This window comes from Plutella xylostella, chromosome 16 (assembly GCF_932276165.1).
Source record: "Plutella xylostella chromosome 16, ilPluXylo3.1, whole genome shotgun sequence".
NCBI classification, from domain to species: Eukaryota; Metazoa; Arthropoda; class Insecta; order Lepidoptera; family Plutellidae; genus Plutella; species Plutella xylostella.
The window spans coordinates 2,157,833-2,170,336 of NC_063996.1; the positions used below are offsets into that span (position 1 = coordinate 2,157,833).

At 37.2% G+C, this 12,504-nt stretch overlaps 1 protein-coding gene across 1 annotated transcript; it reads left to right on the top strand.

Annotated features, from left to right (window-relative positions):
• Positions 1-3,909: 3,909 nt before the first annotated feature.
• Positions 3,910-12,302, top strand: LOC105380478 (alpha-tocopherol transfer protein-like). Its single transcript, XM_038118632.2, has 8 exons — positions 3,910-4,072; positions 8,484-8,642; positions 9,075-9,234; positions 9,635-9,693; positions 9,980-10,176; positions 10,648-10,758; positions 11,204-11,306; positions 11,615-12,302. The coding sequence occupies exons 2-8, from the start codon at positions 8,504-8,506 to the stop codon at positions 11,764-11,766; spliced, it is 921 nt and encodes a 306-aa protein (XP_037974560.1). The 5' UTR covers positions 3,910-4,072; positions 8,484-8,503; the 3' UTR covers positions 11,767-12,302.
• The last annotated feature ends 202 nt before the right edge of the window (positions 12,303-12,504 follow it).

A 12,504-nucleotide genomic window follows, 5' to 3' on the forward strand; every position in this document is an offset into this window, starting at 1 on the left:
GTAGTTCAGCCCAGCCCTGTTCTAACTAACAGCTCGGTGACTTTTTTTACCTTATCCTACAAATATTATGAACACAAACGTTTGTAAGTATGGATGGATGGATGTCTGTTACTCTTTAAGCGACTGAACCAATTTTTATTATATATGAAATTTGGCAAGAAGTTAGCTTAGACCCTGAATTGAGACACAGTCTACCTTTTATCCCGGAATTCCTACAGTAAAATCTTTTAACGCCATGCGGAGCTCACGGGAAAAACTAGACGTTCAACAAAACTACCACATTGTAGAGATAATTTTCCGCAGAGCCATTTCAGAGCTACGTGGATGTACATCTAATGACTGGCAGAAGAGTTACTCTATAATGACGAAAAACAAACGAACGCGAGCTATCGTGCAATCGGCACGTTTAATACAACGAGATAGAGTTGTGGCTCGCGCAGCAGCGCTCCGAAGCTTAGTGTTTCGTCTTATAGAGTGACCCCCAGGTGCGGGGAGGGGTGCGGGGGAGCGGGGAAGGTTCAATGCGCCAGCGCATTGCCGCGATTTCTTCGGGATCTTCCGAACTGATCAATCTGGCCACACATCAAAATTCACACTTATATGAATGGATGTGGATGATTATTACTGTCCCCGCATTTCGCTGACTTAGACTTAGTCCCCGCATTTAGAGTTGATAGTCCCAAATATAATTGTTTATATTTATTTTATGCCTAGAAAATGTAAAAGTATATTTTTTGTTGCATTTAAAATCCGAGGAAAATATGAGGTCAAATAGGGAATCGATGCCGATTTTACCGCAGTTTCCAACAGTTGATAGAGAAAGTTTATCAGAATAACAAATCGACCCCTTAGCAACACTCTTTATAAAAAAAACTCAATAGGAACCCCCCTCTGACCGCAAGTACTAGACAGTCGTGAGTGACTCACCGCTACCACTCACTAATGTGACACAGCGGTGGAGAGAACAGTGGCGATAATGACGATGGAGACAAATACAGACCATCATCAGCCCGCAGTTAGCCACTCCTGGATAATACACCCACGATGAATGAAATAGTTTCACTTACAAAATGCCGACACCAAATAACCCATTTAAAAAAAAAACATTTAAAATTAGAACAAAACATGTAACTGTTGCCGAGTTGCAGAAAGGGACTTTAATCTAATGTCGACATTAAATCTATGTCTGTCTCTTTCTGTCCGTATACTATAGTATACTATAGTATAGCAAGGCAACAATACATTTAATGCCGACATTAACTTAAAGATCCTTTCTGCAACTCAGTGTCAGTCTGTCTGTTACTCTTTCACGCCAAACTAGATAAACTAGACTACGGAACGAATGTCTAGACCCTGAGAAAGAAGATAGGCTTCTTTTTATCGCGTAATTTCTACTTTTTAAGGCGAAGCGAAGCTCGCGGGAACAGCTAGTATGTTATATTTTGATGCGCTGTTAAATGTCCTGGAATAGTGCATACGGTTTCGTTAAGGTAGCCTTTTCCGATTCGAAGTAATTTGGTGCTATTGTCACTGGATATATTGTATTACTTTTTAGAACACATTGTATTTACTATAAATTTGTTTACTGTGCTATAAAGAGCTATAGATACAATATAGCCGGCCATGATGGTAAAAACCGCGCCACGACCAAATCGTTGCAACCTTAATATTGCTGAAAAATTAGAAAATTGCCTTCAACTCTAAAAAACTCATTTTAGATCTTACATTTTAGCAAATATACGTTTAGAAAAGTACAGGCCCCCTATCGCAAATTTGTTTTATCAATGATTTTTGGAATCAAATCGTATTGAATTTGACACTAATTTATTACGAAAATTTTACTTTGTTTCGACTCTGCGATAGGCGAATGTCCAGGTCCCAGGTCTCAAATTCTACAGCATTTTAACCTTGTTTTTGAGTCCGTGATAGTGTTATTATTATTACCCTCAATCAACTATCAATCAACTATGTTGTTGTTTTTTGTCGAATAAAAAAAAAAAAAAAAAAAAAACACGCACTCACGCCTTGTACTAATGTACTCCCTTGCGGGGTAGGCAGAGGTGCATTGCTGCACCCACTTTTCGCCAGAGTGTTATGTTAGTCCCAATGTAATAGGGGGCGGGCCTATTGCCATTTTACGGGCACATCCAAGACCCGAGAACAAATATCTGTGTTTAAACAAATATCTGCCCCAGCCGGGAATCGAACCCGGGACCATCGGTTCAGTAGTCAGGTCACTAACCACTACGCCATTCGGTCGTCTAAAGTTTTCTTTAACGTCTTTTGTCGAATAAAGTTTTTCTATTCTATTCTATTCCATTCTATCAGTACTCTAAGCTATATCAAACCTTTAGTGAACCTTCACCAAAAATCTTGATTTAATGCGATACTGCTCAAAAGGTGCAATATATCAATTGTATCAAGTTACCTAAGTACTTAAGTCAAGTAATGAAAATTAAGAATTAGAAATAAAAATTAGAAACGTGGTTTTAGAACTAAGAGAAGATATTTTATGGAACAAATAAAATTATTGCCTATATTTCAAGGTGCGTTGAATTAACCGAAGAATGATATTGGATTTTATTGCTCATATAATGGAACCGTGAGAATTCTGAATAATTGAGGATGGAAACACCATGCATTCTTCATTTTCATATACATATATAAGTATACCTACATAATATAGACATGTTTACAACAAGAATTTTATTGTTGTACTAACACTGTATTATTGTATGTATGTATATGTCGCAGGCAACTGGTTTAATCTCCTGTTTGATTGAACCACTAGCCCGTTCATTGGATGGCGCTATTCAGTTGTATGACTAAAGGACAACTCGTCAAGTCGTTGATTGTAACGTTCGACGTCTTGACTGAACGTCATTCAGCGAAGTCGTTGAATGGGATATAGTATAGCAACTTTGTAATGTCTGGTTAGGGTGAACATCACCAGATAAGAGTCAACAAAAAGACTATGTTACAAAGCTCTTATCTCACAAATTAACTAAACAATAACAATAAACGTACCTTCATATTGTTGTTCATAATTATTTAATTATCCAGTTTCGCCACTTTTTTTCTTTGAAACTATCCGCCCGCGCGGCGTAATAATAGGTAAATCCATGTTGTCACACTATTTTAACACAAATAACCCACTTTAAAGCTAATTTATTTGCAAAAAACTAACAATATAGGTGCTTTTTGTGTCAGCTGTTAGCTGTTAGACGCCATATTTGTTTTATTCACCACCTGACTGATTTTAAGTCAGCTAAGTAGTTGGACGTTTTGTGACGCTTGTACAATCAACGTTCGGCCTAGTCATACAACTGAACAGCGCCATCCAATGAACGGGCTAGTGGTTCAATCAAACAGGAGATTAAACCAGTTGCCTGCGACATATACACAATGTAAATCGTATAATTCCACATCACTTTATCAAAATGCTACTCTTATTGTCAAGTAATTAAAATACTAAAAATAAGAGGAGTAAATTTAAAAAAATCATCTGTATTTCGGTTTAAAGATAGCAACAGTAAAAAAAAATGTAAGTTCAAGCAACGCGTTGATGTCTTTTGTATGAGAGAATAGAAACACCTGCGAATTTCGCATCTCTTTACACTTATTTCAATTTTAAGCAATATCATTAACATAATTCTTCATCCGTTTACATGATTTCCTACATATAATATTATATTAACTGAAAATAAACCCCTTTAGCTGTTTCCTGAAAAAATACATTTCGGAAAATCTCTCTAGCACTATAGGTACGTAGTTTCACTGCCAAATCTGACCATTTCCGTCCAATGGCGGGCTAACTGTTTGTGTGTCATCCCCAAAAGTGCCTAAAATGCAACTAGGCGATGCCTGTTCACGCTCCGTGACGAAATCATAAAAGGGGCGAGCGCGGGCAGTGGCCGCCATTCCAGCGAGCGCGACCGAACGCGCGGCTAAATTCAAAATCGTTCCTTTTTCAAATTTTCTCTTTCCTTTTTATTTTTCATCACGTTCCGTTTAAGTGCCAGTGTGGTCGTCCGCGAGCAATTGGCGTGTGAATTGATTTTTCATTTTAAAGGTGATTATTATTTGGATTCCTTTTTTGAATTTCGGCTTCAGGAAGTGCTTGTGTGTGAAATGGGTGCAGTGCTTTTTAGGGAATGTTTTGTTTTAAAGTGGTGAAAGTTCAAACAAAAATTAATGCTGTGCTTATGGTTTCAGGATCGGTTTAATGTAAAATGACATGTACTTTAGATTATTTAAAAGAAAGCTGAAATGAAAATTCAGCTCGGTAGATGGTTAAATAACTATGTACCTTCTTTGTTTATTACTGGTTAAATCCTGTCGTCAGATTTTGGTGAAATGAGACTTATACTGGAACCAGAAAATTACATATTTATTAAATGAAAACTGCTTTAAAAACCAGACTACATTTGAAGTCATTACTTTCTTTGTACAAACTCAGAAATCTAAATAATTTATCATATACCTACATACATAGGTATAGATACACACATACATATAACTTTGCATTAATAAACATAAAAACTGTATAACAGTACACTTCAAATCAATTATTGAGCTGCAATGCAACAAAACAAAATGTAACGAAATGAGAAAGCCATTTATTTTTTATATCACGCGATCCACAATCATGCTACCGCTGTCGGCATTCCTAAAGATTTCATACACAATTTTAGATCATAGCTATTTGAGAAGTATATCGTTATCTTTGTCTATTTGTTATCTATGTTTTCAATTATACCTAAGTTTGCAACGTTTAAAAACGGAAGAAATTAAATGTTTATAAATCTTAGTGTTACCACAAAAGCATAATTTAGACTGGTGTAAAACTGATTTTAAATACCTATCTATGCCTTTACCTGTCAAAAATCGTGTCTAACGTTCTTTAAAATCATGTTTAAATTTAGTAATACAATAATGTTTTTTTATAAAAATACCGGAATAAAAATGACGTAGGTACTTACAAACCATTTCAGTTGAAGATTCAGAGAAATTATTTATTGAGAGGTGATATGCATTTTATTGCAATGAGATTTGTATTGCAAGTTGGGTATTGCAATACAAATCTCATTGCAATAAAATGCATATCTCCTAACAAGAATGCGGCAAAACCGATCGTGTGGTCATACGTCCGTAGCGATCCCATGATCATTGTATCTGTGTGGGTAAAGCCGGGTTTACACTAACAGAGTTGCACGAGAGTCGAGGCAGCGTCGCGGCGGCGGCGGCGGTGACATAGAAGCGCCCCTTACCTATGTATGTTTTCTATAAGCGCGCCCTGTTCGACTAGGAATAATTTGATGCTAACTATGTAACTGGAACTTTTTCATTGCTCGTGAGTGTATCTATAATAATAATAATACATTTATTTTCAGATAACAAGATCCATAGTACATGCAATGTCAATCAAATGAAAAATAAAATTATAATCAAAAATTAAAATTAGATCACAATAAATCAATAAATTAAAATAGAAATTACATCACAATAAATCACAATTAAAATTAATTAGTATAATTCATAGAGTATATTAATTTATATCGGTTCAATTCTATTTAACTATATTTAAAACAAAATAAAAATAAATAAATAAACAATGTCATCATCAATCTATCTGGGTAGTATAAAATTTAGAGCTATAAAGCAACCCGCAATATGTGTTCATAAGTTATTTTTCTCTATACGTTAGACGGTGTAGATACGACCCTAACACTGCATTGTAGCGCCATAAGCCTAACATTGCGTCTATTATTATCTCTACAAGAGGCATTTGAAAGCCCAAGGCATACATTAACGATAAAATTACATTTCTTCTCCACAGAGTGTTGTGCCTACGCTATAATTTGGTGAAAGAAATTGTTGCCATTATTAGAACGGATAAATAAAAGCCTGTAGTTTTGATCTAATTTAAAACTGTAACTGAGTGAAGGTACCTACTTCGCCTTTCTCCACAAGTGAACCATCAAAAGTATAGTTTGTGGGTAAGGGATATACTTAATTATTTGTCTTGCTATACTTACATACATTATTATAAGTTATTTAAAAGAAAAGTTACGGTTTTTAAACAAATTGTAGGTAAACAGTAGCAATTAAGCATCAAGCAACGATGTTAGGTACATCTATTTTCAAACGACAAACCCGCTACGCTAAGAAGAAAATCTATTTCCGTTTTCAAACATAAATCCATTGATTCATGACTAAATAATTTAGCGATATTTCTCAAGATGGCGCTGTTCTAACTTATAAATTCATTGGACAATAAAAACGTAGACCTCTACAATCGTATACATAGGTATGTACAGGTCGTAACTTCTTTATGCAGAAAAGTAATTAAAATTCAGTGTTAGTGCCCAATAGTTCATTAACTTATCCTTTTTTGATGACTACAATAGGCTGTAACGTCAATGTACCTTTGAAGTGACATCATTGTTACCTTTATAGGGATCGTATTTAAGGGTTACTGTTATAATATGCAACGTTCATGTTCATATATTAAGGAAAACATAATGCTTTTTAACCTGTCTTGAAGGCAATTGATATTTATGAAAAATTATACCATAAGTATTTCTATGTCTGTAAAATTAAAATCTACGCTAGAAAAGGCAAAAATAACTATCCTATGTATTAGAACAAGTTATAAAACCGGTATCATAAATAAGTAACATCTTTAAAATCATTATGAATATGAGCTATGAATATTTTATGTTATTATATTTCTTAGGAAAAAGGGTGCCCCTTCGTAGGTACCTATTTCAACTTACTTGATCATGGTCCTCTTTTATTTTATTTTATTTTATTTATATATTTGTAATTGTGTATCTTAATACTTTGTTTTACGTTTGTGTTACTTACGTATTATCTTAGGAACTTCAAAATTCACTAAAACTACGACACCAATACTCGTACATATAAAAATAAACGCCACCACACTAATCGTTATTACTCTCAAAGACATAGGGTATAAATTCCAATGCTTATATGTAATAGTAATAGGTTGTGCTGATTCATACATGTGATTGCAGTGTGGAAATCCATTTCCACAGCTCTTGGGCTATGTGAAACTGGTAATGTATTCCGAAATGCTTAATCACCGTATTGCACTACGTTATAATGTTCTAATCATCAATCTAATGACCTTAACCACAGAACAAAACTATTAAACGACTACAAAACTAAATTTTCAATATTATTTACAGCTTTCGATAGCTACCTACGTTCTATTTATGAATAGATGCCACTTTGGTGATGTGTATTGCTTTCATAAAAATAAAATAAAAACTAAGTACCTAAGGTTTCATTTGAAATAGTTATTGTTCATGACATTGAAAGGAAGGAGTTCCGTTAAATTTAAAAAAAAGAAGTCACGTACAAAGTAAGTAGCACTATACCAAAAATAAATTGGTTGACGCGCCGTTATAGTTTGAAAATGGAATGGCTGCAAATGATGTTTATAATGCAGAACTATTTTCGTGTTAAAAAAAGAGATAATGCGTTTTTTTATCTCAACTTTCACCGTTTTATCGTGAGCTGTCTGTGGTCACGGAGACTGCCTTCCAGCTTACTGCATGCTTGTGCTCTAATAAAACTGATTTAATTTGGCGTTTTCATTTAATTTTTTTAGACTCATTATTCGTAATTAAAATTTATAGAGTTACGGTTTTAAGTTGTTTTAAGTTAGGTAAGATAACTTGGTTGGCGGAAATAACTAAATGCATACAATCATAAAGTACTTACCTGTGCATAAAAATCTATTTGTACAATGTACTTACGGTTGTAACGTAGGCTCTCTGCACTAAGCATTGCTTTGTACCTACGAAAATAATATCATTTCAATAACACATTTATCCCTAGCACAATATACCTAAGTCATCATTATTACTATATTTTTTCAACAAGAGGCGTGGCATGTTTTTGTACTTTGTTTATGTTATTGTATTTAGTAAAGATTCAATCAGTGTGTACATGTCTCAACCATAACAAAACAATTGTCTAAGCACCAATAGAGTCAAAGTTCGAACAGTAATTATGTAAAAACATGACCTGCCCTGATGATGTAGCTGGCAGATGTATGAATACATTATGTATTGTAGTAACTAGAGCCAGAGACTAAATAATTTTCCAAATAAATTATTATTACCTAACTATAGAAATCATTTATCTTTCATGGTTTATTTTTGATTTTGTCCTGTCACGTGTGAAGAATACATAATATACATTTTATTCTTTTTTAACCAATAGTTGCGTTCACTATGAATCGTAAAACCGGCCCTAAGTATCTCGATGCGTTTAAGCGCACAGCTGCTGGAAACACCGTCAATCATTTCATTATCAGCAAGCAAAAGTTGTCCCATACCCAAGGCCAACCTATTCCACTTACCCATTCTAAAACCACCTCTAGCCCCATATCCAAGGCCAACTATTCCACATACCCAATTCTAAAACCCCCTCTTCTCCACCCTCCGCAGAGCCAGAAGCCCGACCCAGGATGACGCTGGAGCAGCCGGCCGGCGAGATGTGGCAGAAGATCCGGGAGGAGCTGAACGAGAAGGCCGACACCAAGGAGGCCGACTTAGCCCACATCAAGGAGTGGCTGAAGAAGGAGCCGCATCTACCTGATGAGTGGGGTTAGTATAGCTGAATAGAGATAGGGATAGCTGGAAGAAGTTAGGGGAGAAAGAGATAGAGCCGTCCTAAAAGTTAATAATATTGCTGAAGAGAAAAAGTTAAAGAACCCTGTAGTTACTTACGTATGTTTTGATTTTGTGTATTATGTTGGGTGGAATAGCAGTAGTTAATGGAAAAGAGACACGTAAAGGAGCTGACACTCACGACTAATTTACTTGAGCATCCTGCAAACTTTTTTTCTTAGATAAATCTTCTACTGCTCATTTTTATTTACATACATAATATAGTCTAATGCCCCCTTAATTCATTACATTATCCAACAACCAACACATCATAGCCTCAACATCATCCACATTATATCACACCTATACTTACCTTCAATGCAAAAACATCCCTACGGTATTCATAAACATCCTAATTCTTTTCAACAGATGACCAGCGCCTGATGACCTTCCTCCGAGGCTGCAAGTTCTCCCTGGAGAAGACCAAGCGTAAGCTGGACATGTACTTCACGATGCGCGCGGCCGTCCCTGAGTTCTTCACCGACCGCGACGTCAACCGCCCCGAGCTGCAGGAGATCTTGAACATGGTGTACGTACATTATTACTATCAGCACTAATCTTCCATGACTGAAAACGCCTCTCTCAAGTCATAATCATTGGTCACTTCATCTTGACAGATGATTGTTACAGTGGCTGTGGGTTTTGAGAGCCACATTTTCTCTTGTGACTGAACATACCTATACGGGCCTAAAACTGCTTGCCACATCGGTCCAGTCGGTTGGCTTCTAGATGTTGGTTAAGCCTCTTGGTTATTAAATTTTCCAACCATTTCCCATCGTGTTTCGATTTGCCCTGATGCAGCAGTTGTCTCCATACTAGTCTGTCCATTGCCAGGGACTCCCAGTTATCTTTGTCAATCTCGAAATAGCGCCACAATTATTATCTTATCCTAATTATTTATATCTTATCCGAATTCCTGTTTCTTACAGTCAAATGCCGCCCCTACCCGGTCTGACCCCTGATGGTCGTCGAGTCATCCTCATGAGAGGTAAGAGCATACTAAAATGACATCAGTCCAGAGTCCAGCGGTCTGGATGATATAATTATTATCTTACGCTACGTTTACATTTTCATAATCTCCTCCCAAGAATCTGTCTATTCTATACCACAGTGATTATTTATCAATTCTTCGTAGGTACCCATTCATGGAATATAACCAGAAACATAAATCTTAACTCAATCGAATCGAATCGAACAAAGACGTGCAATACTCTAAGAGTCTAAGTCCTACTCATAAGCAAACACCCAGATACTAACCGAACCTCCAACCACAGGTCTGGACAAAGACGCCCAAACCCCCAACGTGGCGGACGCCTTCAAGCTGGCGCTGATGCTGGGCGACGTGAGGCTGAACGAGGAGAAGGAGGGCGTGGCGGGAGACATCTACATCCTGGACGCCTCCGTGGCCACCCCCACGCACTTCGCCAAGTTCACGCCCACGCTGGTCAAGAAGTTCTTAGTCTGTGTGCAGGTGAGGGTTGAGGAGTTTGTTATTACACAAGCTGCCGCTACACGGGTCCGTTATCGATGTAGATGAACTTTACTATATCGCGATTGGCCATGAATACGACGCTGTGATTGGTGGCGCAGTATACGAGTTTATCCACGTCGATATCAAACCCATGTAGCGGAAGGCTCAAGGCTGACAGTTGAATGCATAAAGGAAGACAGCTTCTAGCCGATGCTCGACAAAATCTGATTAAACAAAACTCTTCATTTAAATCATAACATCCAGAGGATTATGTCATGATCACAAAATTTTATTTAAAAAAAATTCACACCTTGTACTAATGTACTCCCTTGCGGGGTAGGCAGTTTTATTTTTCTTCTAAGTAACCACTTTCCACCTCAAAATCTTCCTTCTTCTATGCCCTTTGATCTCATACAGTTTCCCCACCCCCTCTTTACCCACCACATGTTAACCGTATCGTGTATATTCCAGGAAGCCTACCCGGTGAAGCTGAAGCAGGTGCACGTCATCAACATCTCCCCGCTCGTCGACAAGATCGTCAACTTCGTCAAGCCTTTCATTAAGGACAAGATCAAGGAGAGGGTAAGAAAGAATTTTGTAACTTCTTACGTATGACAAGACAGCTCAGATGCAATAAAAAAAAAAAAATTCAAGTGTTGATTTTGCGGCTAGGCTCAAATAGTTCCAAATAGTTAAAACAAACTACAAAGGCTTTAGTCACTAGTGACCTATCCAGATTGCCATCGTGTAAACGGTCAATTTGAGACAGAGGGCTAGCTTGCCTGTTCGTAGTCTCCATTCGAGAACTCATTTACCCGACAGGTCATATAGCCATCCCACTGCCACTTCAGCTTACATCATTTAAGAGGTATAACACAATATCCATGCACCAACCTGCACTAGGCCAGCGTGGTGGTCTAGGCCTAAAACCCTTGCTTAATTGGAAGGATACCCATGCCCCAGCAGTGTAGACGTGATGCGTTAACCACAATATGTAATAATCTATGTTTTAATTGTCTCTTTTCAGATTTTCCTCCACAGTGACGTGAATGAGCTCTACAAACACGTGCCCAAGGAGATGCTGCCAGCCGAGTACGGCGGCAACGCGGGGCCCATGAATGACCTTCACAGTACGTACCACAGTATAATATTAATCTTGACTAGAGGATGGGTCTGACGAGACTGATGTGTGTATTTTCTGATCATGTAGCTCTTGAATCAGCTAATAAAGTGTTCTGGACAATGGTCAAGAAGCATCATAACACAGGGTCCTTAGTCATCTACATTGAGCCATTAAAATTAAAGCATTTCCGTCTACTTGACTTACGATTATTCGTTCAACGGTAGAGATGCTGAAGGGCGTCCAGAGCCGCATAGGCTTCTGGGTGAAGTTTCTATGTGTGACTCGATTTCATCTAACTCTATTTTCCTTCTACAGACGCGTGGGTCAAGAAGCTGGACGAGTACACCCCCTGGTTCGCCGAGCAGGCCGACGTGAAGGCCAACGAGACCCTCCGGCCCGGCAAGCCCACCAACTACGATGAGCTCTTCGGCATCGACGGATCCTTCCGTCAGCTAGTCATCGACTAGACCAACTTACGCTGGCTGGCACGCGTAGCTGGTAGACGTTCAATTGTTTTGGAAAATGTTTTGAAGACCAACCCGGTTTCTATAGCTGTCTCTGTCTACGGTTTCGAACTGTCAATTTTTGAGTGATGTTACTTGAAAAGGATGGTTTGATGTCGCGTGGGGAGGTTAGGAAAAGGGTCGCAATGCTTCGCTTTTTATTGGACCTACACGGCTTAGTAAAGGCAGTTGACTATGTTAAATATTGAATGTTGTTGATATTTCCAAAATAATTTAATGTCTACTTTAATTTGATCTCTCTTCAGAGCCTGAATTTTTAGCTCAATTGTAAATATAAGAATTACAAGTTCCAGTGTATTTCAAGTAGGATTGCTTTTCATAGTGTCTTTGAGTCTTGTTTTAAGTCTAGGCGTCTATTGCTATTGCTTAATGTTGTATTTTCAATGAATTTTGAAATGTTATTTCCTATAGTTTTTTATTACTCATAAGACAAAGATGTTAAGTGAAACAAAATGCTCAAATAAAATACTCTGTTTTTTTAAGTTTGAACTTTTATTTAAACTATACATTTAAGAATAGTTCACTATAAACAAGCACCAAAAATTGTTAGGCAGGTACCTATGAGATGAAATCAATTTCAAATTTTTATCTATAAATAAAATTTAAATTATGTTAGAATACGCACCACAAAAACGTGACCATACGTTTCAAGCTTATAATAAAATGACGCAACTCTATAAA

What these genes read in the sequence shown, in the direction of transcription:
- LOC105380478 (XM_038118632.2), top strand. Translation starts at nt 8,504, where the DNA reads ATGACGCTGGAGCAGCCGGCCGGCGAGATGTGGCAGAAGATCCGGGAG. An exon ending in CAGGAGATCTTGAACATGGT is followed by an intron (nt 9,235 to 9,634) that starts GTACGTACATTA and finishes TGTTTCTTACAG; the next exon opens with TCAAATGCCGCCCCTACCCG. An exon ending in AGTTCTTAGTCTGTGTGCAG is followed by an intron (nt 10,177 to 10,647) that starts GTGAGGGTTGAG and finishes TGTATATTCCAG; the next exon opens with GAAGCCTACCCGGTGAAGCT.